The sequence below is a fragment of the Neodiprion pinetum genome, chromosome 7 (assembly GCF_021155775.2).
Source record: "Neodiprion pinetum isolate iyNeoPine1 chromosome 7, iyNeoPine1.2, whole genome shotgun sequence".
Classification (NCBI taxonomy): domain Eukaryota; kingdom Metazoa; phylum Arthropoda; class Insecta; order Hymenoptera; family Diprionidae; genus Neodiprion; species Neodiprion pinetum.
The window spans coordinates 18,893,969-18,916,558 of record NC_060238.1 but is presented as its reverse complement, the minus strand read 5'-3'; the positions used below and the strand labels follow the sequence as shown (position 1 = coordinate 18,916,558).

The 22,590-nt window shown below is 37.0% G+C and overlaps 2 protein-coding genes across 2 annotated transcripts; both read left to right on the top strand.

The window, feature by feature from the left end:
* Positions 1 to 147: 147 nt before the first annotated feature.
* On the top strand, positions 148 to 9,756 carry glo (glorund). The gene is made up of 9 exons (XM_046635503.2): positions 148 to 335; positions 1,289 to 1,553; positions 2,311 to 2,454; positions 3,855 to 3,993; positions 6,585 to 6,757; positions 7,311 to 7,507; positions 7,834 to 7,953; positions 8,054 to 8,156; positions 8,436 to 9,756. The coding sequence occupies exons 2-9, from the start codon at positions 1,295 to 1,297 to the stop codon at positions 8,525 to 8,527; spliced, it is 1,227 nt and encodes a 408-aa protein (XP_046491459.1). The 5' UTR covers positions 148 to 335; positions 1,289 to 1,294; the 3' UTR covers positions 8,528 to 9,756.
* A 1,111-nt stretch (positions 9,757 to 10,867) lies between these two features.
* On the top strand, positions 10,868 to 21,611 carry RpII215 (RNA polymerase II subunit RpII215). The gene is made up of 11 exons (XM_046635502.2): positions 10,868 to 11,014; positions 12,176 to 12,445; positions 12,548 to 14,958; positions 15,956 to 16,206; positions 16,292 to 16,497; positions 16,790 to 17,216; positions 17,478 to 17,710; positions 17,832 to 18,220; positions 18,554 to 18,672; positions 18,784 to 18,978; positions 19,772 to 21,611. The coding sequence occupies exons 1-11, from the start codon at positions 10,937 to 10,939 to the stop codon at positions 20,890 to 20,892; spliced, it is 5,700 nt and encodes a 1,899-aa protein (XP_046491458.1). The 5' UTR covers positions 10,868 to 10,936; the 3' UTR covers positions 20,893 to 21,611.
* The last annotated feature ends 979 nt before the right edge of the window (positions 21,612 to 22,590 follow it).

Below are 22,590 nucleotides of genomic sequence, written 5' to 3'. Positions count from 1 at the left end.
GCTAAAATACGGCAGAGTAGTAGTCCGTTATCGTCATGCGTCTCGAAAATTATCCCATTTCTCTAAGATGTCACTACTGGAGTTGTGACTTGGAGTCGTAGAGCAGCGAACAATCTATATATATTCTTAATTGTCTATGCGCAACGAACGAACATCGCCATTTGCAAATTAATCGGAGTTGGATGCGTTTGCACAGAAGAAGTAGGCGCAAGTTTGCCGGACTATTCTTGTGCGGAATAAATATCGTCGAGGGACAAGAATAAATCTACGTATTTTACGTACCATCGCCGCATTTTCCTTTCTCACACATTGATACCATCCGATCACCGTAAACCGTGAGTATAATATAATCGCCTTACGGCTCATTCGTCGTGCATGCATTTGTACGTATCTTTACCTTCATATTTTCCTCAAGCGTCACTTCGACGCGAGAATCAACACTTCAATTTAAACTTGTAAATTGCGTTTATGCAAAGTAAGAACTTTATACCGCCCAATACACTAAATCGCCTGGCCACTACGCTGAATCAATTTTGACCATTATTTCCATTTCATGTCATTTAGCAGTTGAAAATTGACCAACCAAGACAATAACAATTGACTGTGTATTTTCATATCGTTGTAAAATTAGTCTAATTGGCCACCAAGTTTAGCCTATTTCTATGTTTCAATACCAATTTTCAAAATAAAAAATTTTATCACATGATTAGCTTGAAACACTTATTTCTGAAATTTTATTCAGTGAGCTGGTAACTTTTATTTAATCAGCTGGTAACAGTGACATGAGTTTGATGAAAAAAATTCACAAGCATCGTAAGATGTGAGTTAAACTTTCAATTTGATGAGTAATCATATCACAGATTTCTCATCAAGGTACCCTGATCGATTCCGTTGTTGACGTATATATTTCCAAATATCGAAGTTCATGTACCTGAAATGCAAAAAGAGGTTTAAAAGCCTCATTCTATATACAGTTTTGAATAAAAACTCGCAATAAATTTTGACCTGAGGCAGAAGTAAAGAAATGGTACGGTTTCTATGAAATCGTAACAGTAAATTCATAGAATTCAAGCCGTTTCTTTACTGCTGTGTCAAATGAAAATGTTTCGGGGTGTTTTTGTTCAGAATTACGTATAGAATGGGGCTGTTAAACCCTTTTTTGCACTTGCGATACGTGGACTTTGATATTTGGACGTATTTCCGATAACGTCGAAATCGACTAAGGCAACCTCTTTACCCTACAATTTTTCATATTCGTGTTTCAAATTTTCATTCCCTTTCCACTCAGACCAGCATGTCGAACGGAAGTGGCGATCACGACGAGGAAGGGTACGTCGTAAAACTACGAGGACTACCTTGGTCCACAACCGTCGATGAGATATTGAAATTCTTCAACGACTGTAGCATTTCGCATGGCAAAGCCGGCATTCATATGACTATGTCGAGAGAAGGAAGACCCAGCGGTGAAGCATACATTGAAATGGACACGGAAGAGGATATCGAGAAGGCATGTAAACGAGATAGAGATCACATGGGACATCGGTACATCGAAGGTATCCTACTTGTTTGCATTTCTCACTTATACAGAAACCAGGAAATATCAAGACATTTGTTGCAATCTGAAATTTTTATGATTTGGTTTAAAACACTGCTTATATAGGTATTTAATTTTCACAATGCTAAAAAATTTTACTGCACAGCTTTTATTTAGTGGTCACAATGTATTTTTTTCAAGCAAAAATTTTAATTACATAATGGCGTGATTACGATTAAGCAAGACTGAAATAGAATTAAGAGAGGTTGACTGTTTTACCTTGCGACGAAAATATTAGTCTGGCATTTCATCAAATTGACATAAAAACATAAGATTTTTCACTGACATTAATCAAAACTTCTCCTAGAAAAATCTATATTTGTGTATGGAAAACTAGGAAATACCAAGAAATTGAAGTTGATATTTTAAATAACAAACGGTATTCAAGATATTCATGATTTCTTGACCTTATGATTGAAAATTCAGTAACACATAAATTATCGTACAGTCAAAGTGAACCATTTCTTCATTTTATGCATGCAATCTTTACATACTGTTCATAAAATATCAAAATCATGTAATTTGTAACGTTTTGTTATGTTAATGTTACAAACTTCAATCTTCTAAAATGGCAGGAAATTTGATATGCTACTGAAGCTAACAATAAGTAACTTTACGAATGATTTGAAACTTTCTTTTATTCGTGGATGTATTCCATAAGAAAGATTTTGATTTTTGGAGTGTGATTTCAATAGTCCGTATCATTTTCTTTACAGTCTTCAAAGCCAAAAGGGGTGAGATGGAGTGGGTGGTTAAAAGGAGTGGATTGAATTTGGAAAATGCAATGGACGACGGCTGTGTTCGTTTGCGAGGTTTACCGTTTGGTTGTTCAAAAGAAGAGATTGCGCAGTTTTTTGCCGGTAAGTTGTCGTAATTATTGTCATTGGTGTTCTTCCAATTTCACAGTTTGTTTATTATTACATCTATTGATGATGCAAACTAAACTTGATCTCCATTGTTCATTCGGCGAGTTTCTATTTCAAATATTTTCCAATTTATGCAACATACATTGATCTAAGCTACTAATTCCAAAACCTTTCATTGATGAGTATATTAACACATAAATTCGTTCAATTTCAACCCCTTCGAGACGAACTTGTAAATGTGTTATTGTGTTAGTACGCACTGTATTTTTGACAAGTTAAGCACAAGGTTCATTATACCGAATAACGTCCGGAATTTTGATAAGAATGAAAATAATCGTAAAAAGTGCACCTTTTCATAGCATTTAGAGATAGGCAAATATCAAGCAGTGGGTTTACTCCATTTCATTCGATATAGGTCAACATATTTATCTTAGTGATGCAATGTAAGTAAAGCTCGAGTTTTTCGACTGAGTTTCTTGTTATAACAGCCAATCAAAAAGCTATGCAGAGTATCTAATACTGAATAATGTGATGAACTATCCTTATCGTTGAAATGCGTGATTGTACCTGTGTGACAGTGAGTAAATAAAAACCATAATCAAATCTCTACTCTTTATTACAAGGATACGCACTTTGGACAGTCGGCTCGAAGGTGTTCAATCAAATATGAAAGAAAATCTAGTGTTTTCCTCAATTGATCGATAAAAGTTGTATATGTTTGAATTTTTTTTTTTAGTCCAGAACCTGCTGGTGATTTTTTTTCCTTCGATTTAGTGAAATTTCATGTTTCTAATTTTATTTTCAAACTTCAAAACTAAACAGTAACAGAAATTGTTCTCGGTTGATAATTTGGTAGTATTGATTTGAATTTAAATTTAAATCTTGTTGCTTCAAGATGATTTGTGTCTGAAGTATGGCTGCTGTATTGATTAATTGAAAGAAGTATCAAACACTTGCAGTAACAACAATTATTATACTAACAATAACGATTAGGAAATAGAATAACGAATGATACGTGACAAATAAGCAGAGTTTTGTTAATCAATTTACTTTTCTGCATTCACCATCATAAACACAAATACCATAGTTTCAGTAGCAACTTTGGGTGATAAAAGTTTTGCAAACACCTTTCTGGTTTAACGTGTCTTTAAATCAAGAGATTATATTTTTTTTCGTATACTCTTGCAATAACAGTCGGTAATTCTAGCAGGTTTAGCAAAAGTAATGCTAACGGAAACACATTCGATGGATAATCATAGTTTTGCATGTAGGAAGACATATGTTTCTTTTAACACGTTTATATTGATAAGGGATTTTTATTAATTTCAACATGTAAGTTATTAAATGGGCTTTAATTAAGCTACAATATCGTTCTTTGATTATGTGTGGGTCAGGGTTGGAGATTTTGCCGAATGGAATATCGCTACCTACAGACTACACAGGCCGCAGTACTGGGGAGGCTTACGTTCAGTTTGTTAACAAAGATGTTGCGGAGAGAGCTCTGCAGAAACACAAGGAAAAGATAGGACACAGGTGGGGCACTGATATTAGCTGGGTCTGGGTATACTTATCATTTCTCAATATTATTAGTCCCTAATAGGAAGGCATACTTATTTTTTTATTTATTCATTTTTCTACACAAGCAGTTTCTCTAACCCCAAGTTACATTTATCGTATTTATTATAACGTTTATTGGCAACGCAACACTTGTACTAATTAAATTTTGCTACAAAATTTTGATCGATTGACTCACTGATACAATTAAAATCGTATTCATATTAAACTTATTCAAGTATAATACATTTAAATATAGCTGCAAATTAGCGAATGATATTAACTTTGTGAAAGCTTGTGATGCTGTAATGGTTACGTTTTCTACTTGTTTCCTGATATTCTAATACTCGGATACTTTGTATAAAGTTATATTTAAAGTATGGCTTTGAAGCGAAAATTGGGTTTAAATGAACGAAAAGTCTAGCATGTTCTGATAGATGCTTCGATTAATATCGTCATTTTTTCACGTGAAAGACGGACAAAGAGTTTGCGGTTCTTAAAACCCTGGAAGTCTGAGAATACAGGGTGAAGTTGAAAAAAATATTTCTGTCTCCCAGTATACTGTATGAGAGTAAAATCTAATTTGTTATTGCAGGATCGAACATTTTTTCGATTAAAAAGTAGATCGAAGTATGCTTTTGTCTTTATGTTGATTTGAAATGATTTATCTCAATGAGGCTGAAGTTTGGTACCATTAATGTAACCATTCATTATCCAGCAAAACAAAAATACCGTTCTGCAAATTTGAGATTGTACAAAATGCAGTAAAACCTGATGACGCAGAACATGTTGTGATATTCTGTGAACTCAACTACTTCGGTCAGCCCAAAGTTTCAAACAATGGTTTTTATATTAGTGCTGTGTTGTCAACTTCAATCTTGTAAGACTTTTTATCAATATAACGCAACTTGTTCCAAGTCCTGAATGCGAAGAATTTAGCTTGTGAAATTAGGAAACTGCGAGTTTAAAAATAGCTTGAAAATAGAACAAAGATCATGTTGATAGCAACGTTAGTCAGAACAGAAATAAGTGAAAAGTACTGTTGGCCCAACTGATACCCGTGGGTGGGTGCCGGGAGGGTGGTACCCCATACATCTTCAACAAATCCTGTGGGAGGTGGGTAGGGCTACCCCAAGGGCTATCACCGAGGGAGGGGGGGGGTCCACCGGAGGTAGTAAACATCAAATTACATTTGACACAGTCATACGACAAAGACAATGGTACTTCTCGCAACGCGTCGCTTGTGTTTCGGCCATCAAATTGGTTAGCGTCATTATTTTCTCAGCAATTACACCCGGTCTTTGATGTTATTTATTTCACTTCGTAATTAGAAATTGATCTGTTGCAACGAGTACGATTGTCCTTGTATTTTACTACAAAATCCAAGTCTAGGAGGGCTGGGTTGGCATGGCGTCAACGTTGTATTAGGGTGGGTATGTAGGTAATAATTTTCAACGTCGCTCAATTTCAATCTGTCGTGGCTACTGAAGAAGGGGGGAGTCTGGTGCAACTGAAAACTGGGAGGTGGGGTATAATTTCCACGTATGGTACAACAGACATCTAAATTCATACTATATATTATTTCATTATTTATTAAATAATATTTCCTTTTTTTCCAGTTAGGTTGTTCGTATGTCAATAACAATGAAATTATTCTACAATAAAGCTCATTGTGAGAAGCCTTACCTAATCGTTTATTACAGACAATATATTTTACGCACTTTAAAAACTAGAACAGCATTCATCAAATCTTACGATCTGCTGGTTTGATAAATTTTAAGAAACGTCTAATTCTTACCTATTTAACACCTCATTGATCAAACTCATTGATTTTCTTTTTATATCTTGAAAAGAAAATCATCATCCTGTTTCATCACTAATAGTTTCTGTAATAATTTTATTTTTTTAAAAATTTTTTTATATCCCTTGTACAAAAATCATAATCGTTTTAACAACGAAAAGTCGCTTTGACCTCTTCCAACGACATGAAATGATTAATTCCCTAATCATTTTACATCTGTAGAATTAAATGAGTAAGAATGTCATCAAGTGAGAAATTCGACACGAACAACCTAACTCCAACATTATACACTTTTAATTATTTTTGTACAAGGAAGCTGAATAACCAGACTTTGGTAATTCATTTATTATAGTATCAATAGTTCTCATTTTTCATAAATAACAATATAGGATCAGTATAGTAAAGTAGTATTGAACAATATGATCCCTCCTTGACATGAATATTGTGGTATTTGAAAATATGAAGAAGAAAACATTGTGGTAGACATCTTGGAGATCAGATGCGTTTCCGTGTGTGATTATTCTTTCATTTCTATAACAGTTTGAATAAATGCATAAAAATGTAGATAACATATAGCTAGTAAAGTCAGTCGATGGCTTGTTTTTATCAAAAAGGATATTCAAGAGTTCTATGTATCAGCAAATTCTGATCAAGGCTATGAATACTGATTCAGTCAATAATTAACGATGCCGAAAAAACACGAGTGTTGAATATTCCGACATCATTATATTGATCTGAAATTCTAATGACATTTTACCACAATTAACAGGTACATTGAAATATTCCGAAGCAGCTTGTCAGAGGTACGTGCCAGCATTGGTCCTAAAATGCGCGGTGGCCCAATGGGTAGTTTCAACCAAAGACCTGCACCCTATGATCGTGGGGACAGATTCGGCGGGATGAATCGATTCAGCAATAGCGGTAGAGGCTCCAGGAGCAGAGGTATGTGTTGAAATTCATTTTGGCACTGTAATATCGTAATTTTCAATGAAAAAGTTTATGAAACGATGCCAAATCTTCAAGCTTGGGGTAAGAGCGGTGACGATATACTTTCTAGAAATTTTAGTGTTCTTCACAGACAAATCAGAGGCTAGATTGGTACTTCAAAGGGGCATACGATACAAGTAGAAGATTGAAAAAAATGGGTGAATTTTGGGAATTTATATATTGACGTACAATTATTCAATGCGATTGGGGATTGTTTCATTCATAAGTGTGTACATAGATCAAGCTTTATTTCTACATTTTTCAAATTTTTTTTTATTCAAATCATCTAATAGGGAGCATTCTTATTGACAATCACGTCAACCACTGAGTTCAGTGACATATTTGGCAATCCCCACACTACCTCATTAACAGCTAAACCGATTTACTTGAAATTTAGAAACAGTATTCTTGAATAGTTTGTTTTTTGATTTTTTTCAAATGCATATACCCCTTTAAAATTATAAATAATATAGTTGGACTGAAACCTTTACCATATTTATTTTCTTAGACTTTGATAGTGGATTATGGGGTGGAAGCAATAACTTTGGATCGCGCGGCGGAAATATGTGTATGCGTGGCAGCATGGATATGAAGGGTAATAACTTTAGAGGCAGTGGAGACAATTGGAACGGTGGGAACTCTGGTCTTCACTGTATCCACATGCGAGGCCTTCCTTTCAGAGCTACGGAACAAGACATTGCAGATGTGAGTATACTTTTAATTAATAGCAATTAATAAATCTACTTACACACCCGAGCATCACAATTTGAGGAACACAGTTGAACATTTTTTACTTACCTTGGAACTTTGTATCCAACTTGTTCTTCGCGTTATCAGCTTCTTGGCATTCAATGAATTGTTTGGTTACTGAAAAGATGAATTTCGAATAATATTTCCATTCAACATGGCTAATCAAATTGGTATAAGACAGTTAAAAAATATAATGAAAATCACAGTCAAAATTTTGAAACTGATTAACGAGACTAGATGGACCTTTTTACGCGTTTGGTGACAAATTCTTTTTTTTACAGTTTTTCAGGCCTATTGTCCCTGTAAATATACGCCTTTTATTGGAGAACAGCGGAAGAGCATCAGGCGAAGCAGATGTTGAATTTGCCAGCCACGACGAAGCTGTCAAAGCTATGTCAAAGGTTGGTAAATTATCAGTAATATCTATCAGCAGTAATTTAAAGTGATGTGTCACTTTAGAATCGTATAAAATTTCAAAATTTACTCTATTTTCAACCACAGGATAAAAGCCACATGTCGCACAGATATATAGAACTGTTCCTCAACTCGTCTAGTGGATCAGGTGGTATATCGGGATTGGGAGGGATTGGCAATTTCTGCGGAGGTAAGCAGTAATACCAGAATTGTCTTGTTAAAAATATTGGATATAAACTGTAACATGCTTTTCTGTGAATTTGTAGATTACGATGTGTAAATCGCTGACAAAACATAAAAAAAAAAAAAAAAAGGAAAGAAATTCACAGGGTTATTCCTGTAAACTTTTTTGTGATGATCTACTTTTTGTTGCAACTAGGGCAGAATTATGTCAATTACAATGATCCATAATACGACAACTAAGGTACACAAAGCTCAAACGTCATTTATATTTTTCAATGCATTGCAGGGTTAGGCAGTAATTTCAGACCAGGTTATTCACCGAACAACAGGGGTTACAACAACAGTCAACTCGGAGGAAATAACTATAATAGTTTTTGAGATAAGTGATTGATACTATGAGACGATATTTGTCAATGATAATGATCAATTTTTTTTTTTTTTTTTGTCGTTTCCTATGACGTTCCACGTGATGTTTAAGAAGTGAACAAGTATTCAATTTGATTAAGATATTGTCAAATTACTATACCTGATATTAATTATATAAATTAATTAGCTTTATTATAGTTTCCTTATATCATCGTCACATTTATATACTTAATTACTTCGAGTTACAGACTTGAAATCTTCCTACTCTCGTTTTATTTACATTTGTATAAATATTAATAGTAATAATAACAATAATAATAATAAATCTTACAGCGTTTGGTAAAATTAAAGACAAGCCATACAGTGTCGTATAAGTTTACGTTTTATTGCTATCGATGATATACGGTATATAAGTTATGGTAGTAAAAAAAATATCTTAATTTCATAATATATGCTTATAAACGATTGTGTGCATCCGTAAATTTTCGTGTGCTAATAGTACGCAAATGCCTAGTAAAATTTACAATTCACCAGAAATGTTGCGTCTGAGTAACTTTCAAGTCTATAACGTGTGTCTGTACTTATGCGATTAGTAGTCACCAGTTCGTAGTCAGATAAATTTTGGTCGGATTTTCATTTTGACATTTTTTCTCTTTTGTAGTGACTGGGGAATATTCAATCTCATTTACTGAACATTCATTAAACTTGGGAATGTGAAATTCTAGGGTACTAATACATACTTCAAAGTTCTGTATGCGTATAATATTTACAATTAGACAAGTATTTCTTTTCCGTATCCAAATTTCTTAAAAGGTTTTTCAGATATCAGATATCAGATATTTATACATTGTGCAATTATGTACAACGTAAATGTGTACTGATTGGTTTTGATAAAACAAATACCTAATTTACTAGATTTACAAAAGTTTCCATTACGTTAAATAGTTGGAAACAGTATAGAATTATTACGAATTCTTCTCCCCCTAGAAAACAAATAAGAATGAAATTGTAAATGTACCTGCTCATACAATTTGCGCTAGAAACTTGTATTTTGTAAGCGTGGAACTCTGTGACAAGTGTGCATATAAATAAATCTAAACTAAAAGTGAATAGAATTTTATATATCATATTCGAACTAATAAGATCATGGCCTTATAGGTCGAAAGTTAACAAGTGTCGTGACATATCCCAACTTCTCCAAATCTGTCCGTAACTTACAATATACTATGTTTTCAAATCAATTATTTCGCAATTGAATTTCTTATTGATTTCTACCAATACTGAAATAATACGAATAAAATACATATTTTGATACCGGATACGTAGTCTGGTGGAAACTCCCTTGAATTATATCAAGTTTGAAAAGCGTTTTTTATAACATGACTTTTGTACCGAGTTTTTCCAGTTTACTTGGTCGGATAAAGTTTAATTTAGGCATTTGTAAAAGCGCCGTGATCACAATTCTACGGGTGAGTGTGACAACTTCAAAAGTTAATTAATAATGGAACGCGCTCCGATGCCTTCGACGCGAGCCGAGAGAGACAGCGTCATGATGTATATGTCGAAGTAAAGCCTAGGAAAGGCGGAGAAGATGTAAAGTGTTCATTTTAGCGTGGATTATTCATATTTGAGCGTAACGATCCCGAACACGTCCGGTATGCTCGCTAGCTAACCCGTGACTGTCGATTTCGTCCAAGCGTTGTTATAAACAAACCATTTGTTTGTTGCTAAGATTCCGTCATTCAGCTATACTCGTAGCTTGCTAATAACGCTTGACGCTTGATACGGTAGACTCATCGAGAGTTTAATTTCAAGTGAAATATCCTTTTATTCTTAAAGACTAAATACATTTTAAACTGGAATTATTAAACAAGATTTGTGATACTCCGACATATATATGTATGATGTATTTGTGTCTCTCTCTGTACAATCCGTTCTAAAAACCAAATTCGAGAATACGAAGATTCTATGTATTCTGAAGCGTAGATATCTTCAACCGTGGTGATGACTTAACTTTTTGCAGATACTTTACGATACTGCCACGCGCGCATGCGCATCTCCATAAGCTGCAGAGACAAAACACATGACCCCTATTTCCCTCGACACGTTGCCTCTATGCCGTAGAATAGCAAGCGCACGTTCCAGTTATATTATATTTCAGTGGAATTACTATATCTGCTCATGGAGGGTGTAATTCGTTACCTATGTCAATGCCATATCCCAAGAAGATTTCGCTTTGTAATAGAGATTCAACAATTTCGCGCGGTAGCGCCAGCGCCGCCATTTTGAAAATTAGTTTTTGCTTGTGCCACATTCGACTGACGGCGCGCGAAACGCGGCCCCAAAATTTACCAATGTGGAATAGAGGCCTAAGAGCCGAGGAGGTCTAACTGCTTTGCTCGTCATGGCACAGACGGTAAAATGGCGACGAACGACTCGAAGGCGCCGGTGCGCGTCGTGAAAAGAGTGCAGTTTGGTATTCTTTCCCCAGATGAAATTGTAAGTAAATTATCATCCCCGTTTCCAGCATCGCTTGGGCTACGTAAATATCAACTTGCCCGATATTTTCATACTCTTATGAAGCCGCTAGCCCGATATTATGGCCAGTTTTTGTACCTTCGCCTCGATCCTCCTGTTGGTGCCTGGGGAGATGGAAGAGTAGTGCGTGAAGTGCCTCGCGCGGCAATCTTGTCTTATCTGTTCCCCGAATTGGGTCCGCTGTAATTCGTTAATCACTAAAGTTTTCCTCGTCAGTCGTGCCGCGCAGTCGAGCGAATGCTTCACACAAATTAATGAGTATTACGATGCCCGTATAACTATGTTCATTCCCGAATTCCCCCCTCCTATAAATTTGAGCTATCAGTCCCGTTCTCGATCAAAAGTGAAAACTGACCTCGGTATGAATTGAAAATATTCATATGTTCGAATTTATCGATGTAGGACGGGATTGAGCGGTCGCATTTCGATGCAGTTTCACCGCAAATTTATTACGCAAACAAAACATTTGCTGATGTAATATGAATACAGGAATTCTAACGTTTCCTAGGCCATTAGTCATCTACATTGTTAATTTTCCATTGTTGTTATACGTTTGGTCTATATTTACACTGATAAGATTGAACTTCATGTTCATGCTGTATATTATAGGAAAAATTGTGATTTCGTAATTTTAGGATGGATTGTAATTTAGCAAATCGTACCAAATAAAATTTCATGTTCTAAAAACTCTATATTTTCTCTGTGTCTGCATCGTAAGGTTATAAATTAGTGATTATTTTCCATGTTTCTTTGGGTTAATGTTACTAGCTTTGACCTCGTGATTGCTGAGTATGTAGAAAGGCAGTTTATTATCATAGAATTCAAGGTGTTCGGTGATTCTGGAAATCTTGGAAGTATCGAAAATATTTACACCTGTTTATTACACATTACGGCTTCGAAATACTTTTACTTACTAGCAGTGTGCGAATATTGCCTAATTAATCATTTTGTAAGAATCGTAGGTAATTAGTTACATAGTTTGAAATTTCATGTATTTTTTGCTAGTGAAATATAAACAGCAAACTTTTCCTCGAGTCTATTGTTTTGCACGTGTAATTACCTATGCATCAAAAAACATGTAAAAGCCGACTTCTACTTATCTAAAAATAATTTGAACCATAGCGCCGTATGTCAGTTACCGATGGGGGAATCCGTTTCCCGGAAACGATGGAGGGCGGCCGCCCGAAGCTTGGCGGTCTCATGGACCCTAGACAAGGGGTGATAGATAGACATTCTCGATGTCAGACATGTGCAGGCAACATGACAGAGTGCCCTGGACATTTTGGACACATTGATTTGGCCAAACCAGTATTTCACGTTGGTTTCATCACAAAGAGTATCAAAATATTGAGATGTGTTTGTTTCTACTGCTCAAAGCTTCTTGTCAGTCCAGTAAGTATTGGAAAAAGTATTACAGAAATAAAAAATAAATGTAAGAAGAGAAAAAACCAGTCGATAGGTGTTGTGACGTTATAAATTTTGCTCCTTCCACAGCACAATCCAAAGATAAAAGAAATTGTCATGAAGACCAAAGGACAGCCCCGAAAGCGATTAACATTCGTATATGACCTCTGCAAAAGTAAGAATATCTGTGAAGGTGGAGATGAAATGGACATAAACAAGGACGGGCAGGAACAGCAACAGGCGGATAAAAAACCAGGACACGGAGGATGTGGTAGGTATCAGCCAAACCTGAGACGATCAGGCCTGGATGTGTCCGCGGAATGGAAACACGTCAACGAAGATTCACAAGAAAAAAAGATTGTATTGACCGCGGAACGTGCCTGGGAGATACTGAAACACATAACGGATGAAGAGTCTTTCATTCTTGGTATGGACCCCAAGTTTGCTAGGCCCGATTGGATGATCGTCACGGTACTTCCGGTTCCTCCACTCTCAGTCAGACCAGCAGTCGTTATGTATGGCTCGGCAAAGAATCAAGATGATTTAACGCACAAGCTTGCTGATATTATAAAATCGAACAACGAGTTATTGAGGAATGAGCAGGCTGGTGCAGCTGCGCACGTTATATCAGAAAATATAAAAATGCTGCAATTCCATGTGGCCACACTTGTAGATAACGACATGCCTGGCATGCCGAAGGCCATGCAAAAATCTGGCAAACCATTAAAAGCTATTAAGGCGAGATTAAAGGGGAAGGAAGGAAGAATCAGAGGTAATCTTATGGGCAAACGTGTGGACTTTTCAGCGCGTACGGTCATCACCCCAGATCCAAACCTCCGGATTGACCAAGTCGGTGTCCCCCGTAGCATAGCTCAGAATTTAACGTTTCCAGAAATAGTGACACCTTTCAATATCGACAAAATGCAGGAACTCGTGCGACGAGGTAACTCGCAGTATCCCGGGGCAAAGTACATTGTCCGAGATAACGGGGAGAGAATAGATCTAAGGTTTCACCCGAAACCCTCAGACCTTCACCTCCAATGTGGATACAGAGTAGAAAGACACATAAGGGACGGCGACCTCGTGATTTTCAACCGACAACCGACCCTGCACAAAATGAGTATGATGGGACACAGAGTCAAAGTTCTACCTTGGAGTACATTCAGAATGAATCTTAGCTGCACTTCTCCGTACAACGCTGATTTCGATGGTGACGAAATGAACCTGCACGTACCTCAGTCGATGGAGACCAGAGCTGAAGTTGAGAACATTCACGTCACACCTCGACAGATCATTACACCTCAGGCAAACAAGCCTGTCATGGGTATTGTGCAGGATACGTTGACTGCCGTTAGAAAAATGACCAAGAGAGACGTATTCATAGAAAAGGAACAAATGATGAACATTTTAATGCACTTACCCAGCTGGGATGGGAAAATGCCCCAACCCTGCATCCTAAAACCAAAACCATTGTGGACCGGGAAGCAAATATTCTCCCTGATCATTCCTGGCAATGTGAACATGATCAGAACCCACAGCACACATCCAGACGAGGAGGACGACGGACCTTACAAGTGGATATCACCCGGAGATACAAAAGTTATGGTCGAACATGGGGAACTGGTTATGGGTATTCTGTGTAAAAAGACATTAGGTACCTCAGCCGGATCTCTTCTTCATATTTGTATGTTGGAATTGGGACACGACGTGTGCGGTCGTTTTTACGGGAACATTCAAACCGTGATTAATAACTGGCTGCTGCTAGAGGGTCACTCGATTGGTATTGGAGATACGATTGCCGATCCTCAAACATACTTGGAAATTCAAAAGGCCATCAAGAAAGCCAAGGAGGATGTAATAGAGGTGATACACAAGGCGCACAACATGGAACTGGAACCGACACCAGGTAACACGCTTAGACAAACCTTCGAGAATCAGGTAAACAGAATCCTAAACGATGCTCGTGACAAAACTGGTGGTTCGGCGAAGAAATCTCTTACGGAATATAACAATTTGAAAGCTATGGTCGTATCTGGTTCAAAGGGATCGAACATCAACATTTCTCAGGTCATTGCGTGTGTCGGTCAGCAAAACGTTGAGGGTAAGAGAATACCATTCGGATTCCGCAAACGCACCCTGCCACATTTCATCAAAGACGACTACGGTCCTGAATCAAGAGGGTTCGTTGAAAACTCATACCTTGCCGGTCTCACACCATCAGAGTTTTATTTCCACGCTATGGGAGGTAGAGAGGGTCTCATTGATACCGCCGTCAAAACTGCCGAAACTGGATACATTCAGCGACGTTTGATCAAAGCTATGGAGTCTGTTATGGTTCACTATGACGGAACAGTTAGGAATTCTGTTGGACAGCTTATTCAGCTGCGTTACGGAGAGGACGGACTTTGTGGTGAAACTGTAGAATTCCAAAACTTGCCAACTATCAAATTGAGCAACAAGGCATTTGAAAAGAAATTCAAATTCGATCCAACTAACGAGAGGTAAGTCAATAAGATTATCTTAATTTTCGTTTCGTATTGCGATATATTTCCAGTTCATTTTGTTCTACAAAAAGTAGGTGAAGGTCAACCATTACTGTTACTACTTATCAATGAGAAACAATTCTAAGGCTGTAGATGTACTCGGAATTCAAAACTGTATATGGAAATTATTAAGCTTTAGAATTTGAATGCTCGCGATATTTGAAAATCAAGTTGATAGCAACATTCTTGTATTGCATGATTGAGCATATCTTTGATCAACAAAGAAAAATGAAACTGTGAGATTTATTTCTAACTATGGTCATATTGTTTTTCGATAGTCTTTTACTTTTAAATATTGAGTATATCAGACCTCAAGCTATCAAAGACTTATTTAGATAGTCACACCTAGAAACGCATGTGAAATGGTATTACGGTACTTTGTTGGACATTGCTATATAAGCTGATAACAGAAAATGATTCATCTCCAACGTTGATACCATGGAAAAATAATAAACCGGCTATTCATCTCTTAGAATACATGGTGACGACAGCTCGAGAATAGCCAGGGGATTGCATCAGTCATGAAAAGTCAGGGAATTACCCTATTTGTTCATGTTTTTTTTTCTCAATCATCTGGAACTTCCGTTAGTACTTCATAAAATCAATGAAACTTGATTGATTTTTACGTTGTCTTGCCTACTTATATATACTTTAATAGGGCGAAGCTATGTGAAAATAGCACAATATTTCATAAATTCGGTGGTAAACGATCAGAAAATACAAACATTTGGTTCAAAGAATCAGGTATAGATCCAAGGATATTTACTTCAGAAAAGTTTGCATTACCCTAAAATATTTTTCCGAAGTTAATCATTTTGATAGTTACAGCTTCCAACTTGTAGCAATCAATCTTACAAATCCTGAATAAGAAAATTAAAATGATCTTTTTTCATTTTTTTGCGTCACTATCCATGTACACAAAATGTCAAGACTGACCCTATCTTACTTTCTGCAGATACCTTCGTCGTATATTCACAGAAGACATTGTCCGTGAAATGATGGGCTCCGGAGATGTAATTTCAGTACTTGAGCAAGAGTGGGAACAATTGAACAAAGATCGTATTGCATTGCGTGAAATTTTTCCCAGTGGTGAGTCAAAAGTTGTGTTACCGTGCAACTTGCAGAGAATGATATGGAACGGGCAAAAAATATTTCACATCAACAAAAGGGCGCCAACCGACCTCAGCCCTATCAGAGTTATCCAAGGTTAGCGAATTCATCAACTTTTCCATTTCAAAGTTATTATCATGACACTTTTTACATAATTTTATGTGGCGTGATTTATTCATAGGTGTCAAGGATTTGTTGGAAAAGTGTATTATCGTGGCTGGTGACGACAGATTGAGCAAACAGGCTAACGAAAATGCTACCCTGTTGTTCCAATGTTTGGTACGCTCGACTTTGTGCACCAAATGTGTTTCTGAAGAATTCAGATTGTCCACCGAGGCTTTTGAGTGGCTGATTGGTGAAATTGAAACTCGATTCCAGCAGGCACAGGTTTGTTTTTTGAGATTCATTATAATATTTTTAAGAATTGAAGTAAAAGCAGAGAAAAGTCACGACCAATGTTGGAGGCCCCATTTTTGCTAAACTCGAGCCTGTTTAGTTAGAGTAGAAGTTGATATTTAATCATCGTCTGAAAAAAGCTGTAATAAAACAAATTGATTGTTTTCTTCAGACGCTGTACTGCTATGTAATAAAATGTAATGAAATAGTGCTGAAAGTTACCAAGATATGAATCAAATGATTTACATGTACAAAGAAATTTTATAAAAATCAAATTAAATAGGTATTCCCTGGAGAAATGGTGGGGGCGTTGGCTGCCCAGTCTCTTGGTGAACCTGCAACACAGATGACGCTGAACACTTTCCACTTTGCTGGAGTATCGTCCAAGAACGTAACTTTGGGAGTGCCGAGGCTAAAGGAGATAATCAATATCAGTAAAAAACCAAAGGCTCCTTCGCTAACTGTTTTCTTAACCGGAGCAGCTGCCAGAGATGCGGAGAAGGCCAAGAATGTACTTTGTCGATTGGAACATACAACTTTGCGAAAAGTCACTGCAAATACTGCAATCTACTATGATCCTGATCCCCAAAATACAGTGATCGCCGAAGATCAAGAGTTTGTTAACGTTTATTACGAGATGCCAGATTTTGATCCGACTAAAATCTCACCGTGGCTTTTGCGTATCGAGTTGGACAGGAAGAGAATGACAGGTATCGTAATTTTTTATATTTGTATTGGGGAATTGGAGGATTTCAGTTAAAAAAAAAAGTAGAATATCCCCCTAGATGTATAGTGGTGTTTTTTTTTTTTTTTGAAATGTTCATTAGAAAGGTCAGTGTGAGAAGCTTAATAGATCTTCTTCAGAAACGAATAAAAAGAAAGTCATACCTCACAATTTTTTGGCATGGTTAGACATTGCCAGTTGTGTATTCCCCTCGGGATTAATATTTATGTGTGACTAATGTTTCCAGATAAGAAGTTGACTATGGAACAGATAGCTGAAAAAATAAATGCTGGGTTTGGAGATGATCTCAATTGCATATTCAATGACGACAATGCTGAGAAATTGGTATTGCGAATAAGAATAATGAACAGTGATGACAACAAATTTCAAGATACCGAAGAAGAGACCGTCGACAAAATGGAGGATGATATGTTCTTACGATGCATTGAAGCCAATATGCTTAGCGATATGACATTGCAGGTAAACATTGCCTTAAATTCTATGAAAATAAAAAAAAAATTGAAAATCAAACAACAAATACAAACAATAATTATTTGACTTGAAGTGGTCTGGAATTGATTAAAATTTAATGTTTATACAGGGAATAGAAGCGATCGGCAAAGTCTACATGCATTTGCCACAGACAGATTCAAAAAAGCGTATTGTAGTCACCGATACCGGGGAGTTCAAAGCTATTGCTGAATGGCTTTTGGAAACTGATGGGACAAGCCTTATGAAAGTTTTGAGTGAAAGGGACGTCGATCCAGTACGTACATTCAGTAACGACATCTGTGAAATATTCCAAGTATTGGGTATTGAGGCTGTGCGTAAATCAGTTGAAAAAGAAATGAATACTGTACTGCAATTCTATGGTCTGTACGTGAACTATCGACATCTTGCGCTGCTTTGTGATGTCATGACTGCTAAAGGTCATCTCATGGCTATCACTCGTCACGGTATAAACAGACAGGACACCGGAGCACTCATGAGGTGAGATAATATTTGTAACAATCGTTATTTCTTCTAGATCTTGTTCTTTGCATTGCTCTATTATTACTGTACAAATTCAAGGGTACTGTAAACTAATTATAAAAAATACGAATAATGCAATTCAAAAGAATACTTTGCTGTGTATAATATACATGAAAGTGGAAATTTTTGCCCTAAAAGTTATATTTTTGCAAATTTCTTACGACAGCAAAAGATGATTTTGTCCAAATAAACTGAAATACTTAAAGCAGGATAGTTTCCTTCGAAATTCAATGGCACAGCTTTTGGCCAGTTTATTAATATACTAAACATAAATGAAATCTGTCATTTTAGATGTTCCTTTGAAGAAACGGTCGATGTTTTGCTTGATGCCGCATCTCATGCTGAAGTCGATCCGATGAGAGGTGTGTCCGAAAATATTATCATGGGACAACTACCGCGTCTTGGCACTGGTAACTATCAGACGATCAACTACTTATCTCAAATAATTGCAACAGTACTGATTTGAATATTTTCAAATATTTTATTCCATAATCCCCATTTTCCACAATTCTCTCGTTCAGGCTGTTTTGACCTCCTCCTCGATGCAGAGAAGTGTAAGGCTGGTATAGAAATACCAATGGCAGTGGGAGCTGGAATGATGGGTGGGGCTGGTATGTTCTTCGGAAGTGCTGCTACACCTAGCATGAGTCCTCAAATGACACCTTGGAACCAAATGGGCGCAACTCCTGGTTACGGAGCCTCCAGCATGTCTCCTGGTGAGTCGCAGTTATATCTGTTCATATATTACTTAACCTCATACGAAATAGAGATGTTTAATTTCTCTGAATTTTGTAAAATTTTATTAGTTCATTTTGTACTAGCTAAAAAACTGGTAACAAAGCGCATCTAATCATTTGTAGCCATTTGTCTGGAAATCAGGGGAATGTCAGGAAATTTTCTATAAGTCAGACCTGAAATACTTGCAGAAGTTCTTTGAAATTCTGCACGGAGTTAATATTCAAAGTGATCTTTAAATTTTTTAATTTTTTACTAGCACTTTGAGCCAACTGTTCATAATTTTACTATCGCTCCCTTATTTTGTAAATTCTTGTCTCACTTGCTACCCTCGCTCAATTATTAATATCTACTTATAAAGTTAATCATAATGCTATTAATAACAGTATGAATATGTATACTGAAAGTAGGAACTTCGTATTTACTAGTACGTACAAGCCTTTTATTAATAATATAAACAATTGATACAAGTATACTAAATAAAACTTTTAAAGAAATAGAGAACAAGTATTAAAAAATGCGACATATTAAATTGCAAGAAGTCAGAAAAAAAGTATAATTTTGTTCAGGAAATCTGGGAAAAGTCGGAAAATTTTCTAAATTAAATTAAGTATCCTCCTCTAATTGAGTAAATTTAACGCAAAATCAATGTAGACAAACCATTAAAAAATTTTGGACCCACTTTGAAGTGATTTGTGAAACTTTTTATTTTCTTGTTCTCGTGATAATCAAAGAATTGAATGCTGAAATGAATTGTAACTTCCTTTTTCACAGCCTTGGGAAGTGGCATGACACCTGGAGGAGCCTGTTTTTCTCCATCGGGAGCATCAGATGCGTCAGGTTTATCCCCAGCCTACTCTGTCTATTCACCACAACCTGGGAGTCCGGGCAGTCCAGGGCCCAGCATGAGTCCCTACCCGATGTCTCCGGCAGGTGGAGCCTCACCAAGTTACTCTCCAACGTCACCGGCATACTTACCAACGTCACCCAGTATGACACCTTCCAGTCCAAATTACTCACCAACTAGTCCAACGTACTCGCCAACTAGTCCGAATTACTCACCGACCAGTCCTAGCTACTCGCCGACAAGCCCAAGCTACTCGCCAACGAGTCCAAGTTATTCGCCCACTAGTCCGAGCTACTCACCAACTTCCCCAAGTTATTCGCCGACTAGTCCGAGCTATTCACCCACGAGTCCGAGCTACTCGCCCACGAGTCCGAGCTACTCACCGACTAGCCCGAGCTACTCTCCCACGAGTCCGAGCTATTCGCCAACGAGTCCAAGCTACTCACCGACTAGTCCAAGCTACTCACCTACGAGTCCAAGTTATTCACCAACGAGCCCGAGCTACTCGCCCACCAGTCCAAGCTACTCGCCAACAAGTCCAAGCTACTCACCCAGCTCTCCAAATTATACACCTGCTTCGCCGTCGTATTCCCCCACTAGCCCCTCTTACTCGCCTAGTTCACCTCAGTATTCGCCCGCCAGTCCAAGCTACTCTCCTAGCAGTCCTAAATACTCCCCAACCAGTCCCAGCTACTCCCCTACCTCCCCGTCGTTCGCCGGTACATCGCCGCAGTACACGCCGGCTAGCCCCACTTACTCGCCGACTAGCCCAACCTACTCGCCTACGAGCCCCAGCTACTCACCAAGCTCTCCGCAACGCACAGCTTCTGCAAGCACGGGGTACTCGCCCAGCAGTCCCAACTACTCGCCGACCAGTCCAACATACTCTCCGTCGAGCTCACAGTATTCGCCGACTAGTCCCACCTACACACCAACCAGCCCAAGCTACTCTCCTACAAGTCCTACATATTCGCCGCCAGCACGTGGCTACTCTCCGACCAGTCCTACTTATTCGCCTGCGTCGCCTGCCTATGAAACTGACGATTAAAAAGGTGGTAATTAAGACACTGAAATCGATTTTGTACAGAATAATTGATTCATTGAATATGTTTGTTGGTGGGCAGAAATGAAACCGACGTGACTTCTATTTGTTTGGCCCGTGTCGCATTATTATTTCGTGCATTGTTGACCTGAGGGTAATTGATTTCATGAATCTTATTTATTCGTTTTTTGAAGTGAAGTTAATTCGAGTAAGTTGGCTTTGCTGACAGAAATTTCATGACTTCTATACAATATGTTTTACCAACAATGCGTTTTAAATGGTGGATTTTTGGTGAAAAAATGTAAGCATAAACATTCCAAAATAGAAAAAATGACCCATCGATTCAGACCCAGACGAAGTTTCCTAATTTACGTTACAGCCTAGGGCCAAAGGGTTAGAGAGTGTTTACAAATATTCTACAATGTATATCATACCAAACATTTTTGATCATCAGCTAAACTAGGGTAAAATGTGTATAAGGTGTGCTGACAGGCCGATATGGTAACGTCGTACCGCACTTATACCTATAATTAGATTGTTATATGATATAATAAACATGTAAGTTATACTATTATCCTTAGATCTCTCAATGAAATATTGTTAATAATAAAAAACGAAAAAAAAAATCAAATTAAATAAGTTGAATAGAAATACGGAAAAGCGTGCGATGTACACGCATGAATGTATAATTTCGCGTGCATAAATTATTACGATTCACGATTAAAGCGCGAAAGTATACAGTGATGTATGTATACCTATTAGCCTTCCAGTTGTACACAAGTAGAATATTTGTATACGAACATGTTCGTGGATAATGGATAAGAATTTCTTTACACTCACGGTGTTAATTGTTGACCAAGCATAAGTTTTAGCTTCTTTTATATCTGTAAATCACGATAAGTTCATCGCCATTTATTTAAATTACTCATAGCAGTTATATCCGGAACCAACGCAATTGTGCGTTTAAACCTGAATATATGTACGAATGCATTTTTATAAAAAAAAAAACATACGTGCTGTTATTTTCTTTTGTTTTTTTATACTTATACATGTACATACATGAAGACATTACTTGGCATATAAGAAAACAGAATATCAAATTAAACTTTATTTTCGGCATATGAAATGTAAAACCACGTTTACGCTAAAATAAATGATATTTTCAAGAAAAATATACATCATTGAAATTTTCATTGAGATGCATAAATTCTGCATTTTGTATTAGTTTGAAAATTGTAAGGCGGGATGATAGGAGTATTTCATAATACCACGAATGCACGGTAAATCGATTGGATACCAACAATTGATCGCCGTGCCTTAAAATCATAGTAAATTGTGTTTCTACGAAAATTTAATTGACAGTAGACTCTGTAGAACTTCTTGCACACTAACGTCTCCCTCAGTATGCTGCCGCATCACAACTCTGGTGCGCTGGTACGAATAAACACATAAACATAAACTGTCAAATAGTAATTATAACGAACTGATATGGATCTAGAAAACTTTAATTTTAATAATTATGATTACATTTTCTCGTATTTTTTTGGTGTCAAGGTTGAATTCTGAACAGCGTTATTTTGATGGAAAGTAGAATGAATGGTCATGGGTAAAAGCTGATTGTGGGACATTATGGAGGATTTAGGGAGGTATGAAATTGATCGCCGGTTCATCGGTTTGTTTTTATAATTCATCAAGATTTCTAAA

Excerpts from the sequence above, each read along its gene's own strand:
- glo (XM_046635503.2), top strand. The coding sequence starts at position 1,295 with ATGTCGAACGGAAGTGGCGATCACGACGAGGAAGGGTACGTCGTAAAA. Across the intron at positions 7,508-7,833 it reads CGGAACAAGACATTGCAGAT|TTTTTCAGGCCTATTGTCCC; the intron begins GTGAGTATACTT and ends TTTTTTTTACAG. Across the intron at positions 8,157-8,435 it reads GATTGGCAATTTCTGCGGAG|GGTTAGGCAGTAATTTCAGA; the intron begins GTAAGCAGTAAT and ends AATGCATTGCAG.
- RpII215 (XM_046635502.2), top strand. The coding sequence starts at position 10,937 with ATGGCGACGAACGACTCGAAGGCGCCGGTGCGCGTCGTGAAAAGAGTG. Across the intron at positions 12,446-12,547 it reads CAAAGCTTCTTGTCAGTCCA|CACAATCCAAAGATAAAAGA; the intron begins GTAAGTATTGGA and ends CTCCTTCCACAG. Across the intron at positions 14,959-15,955 it reads TTCGATCCAACTAACGAGAG|ATACCTTCGTCGTATATTCA; the intron begins GTAAGTCAATAA and ends TACTTTCTGCAG.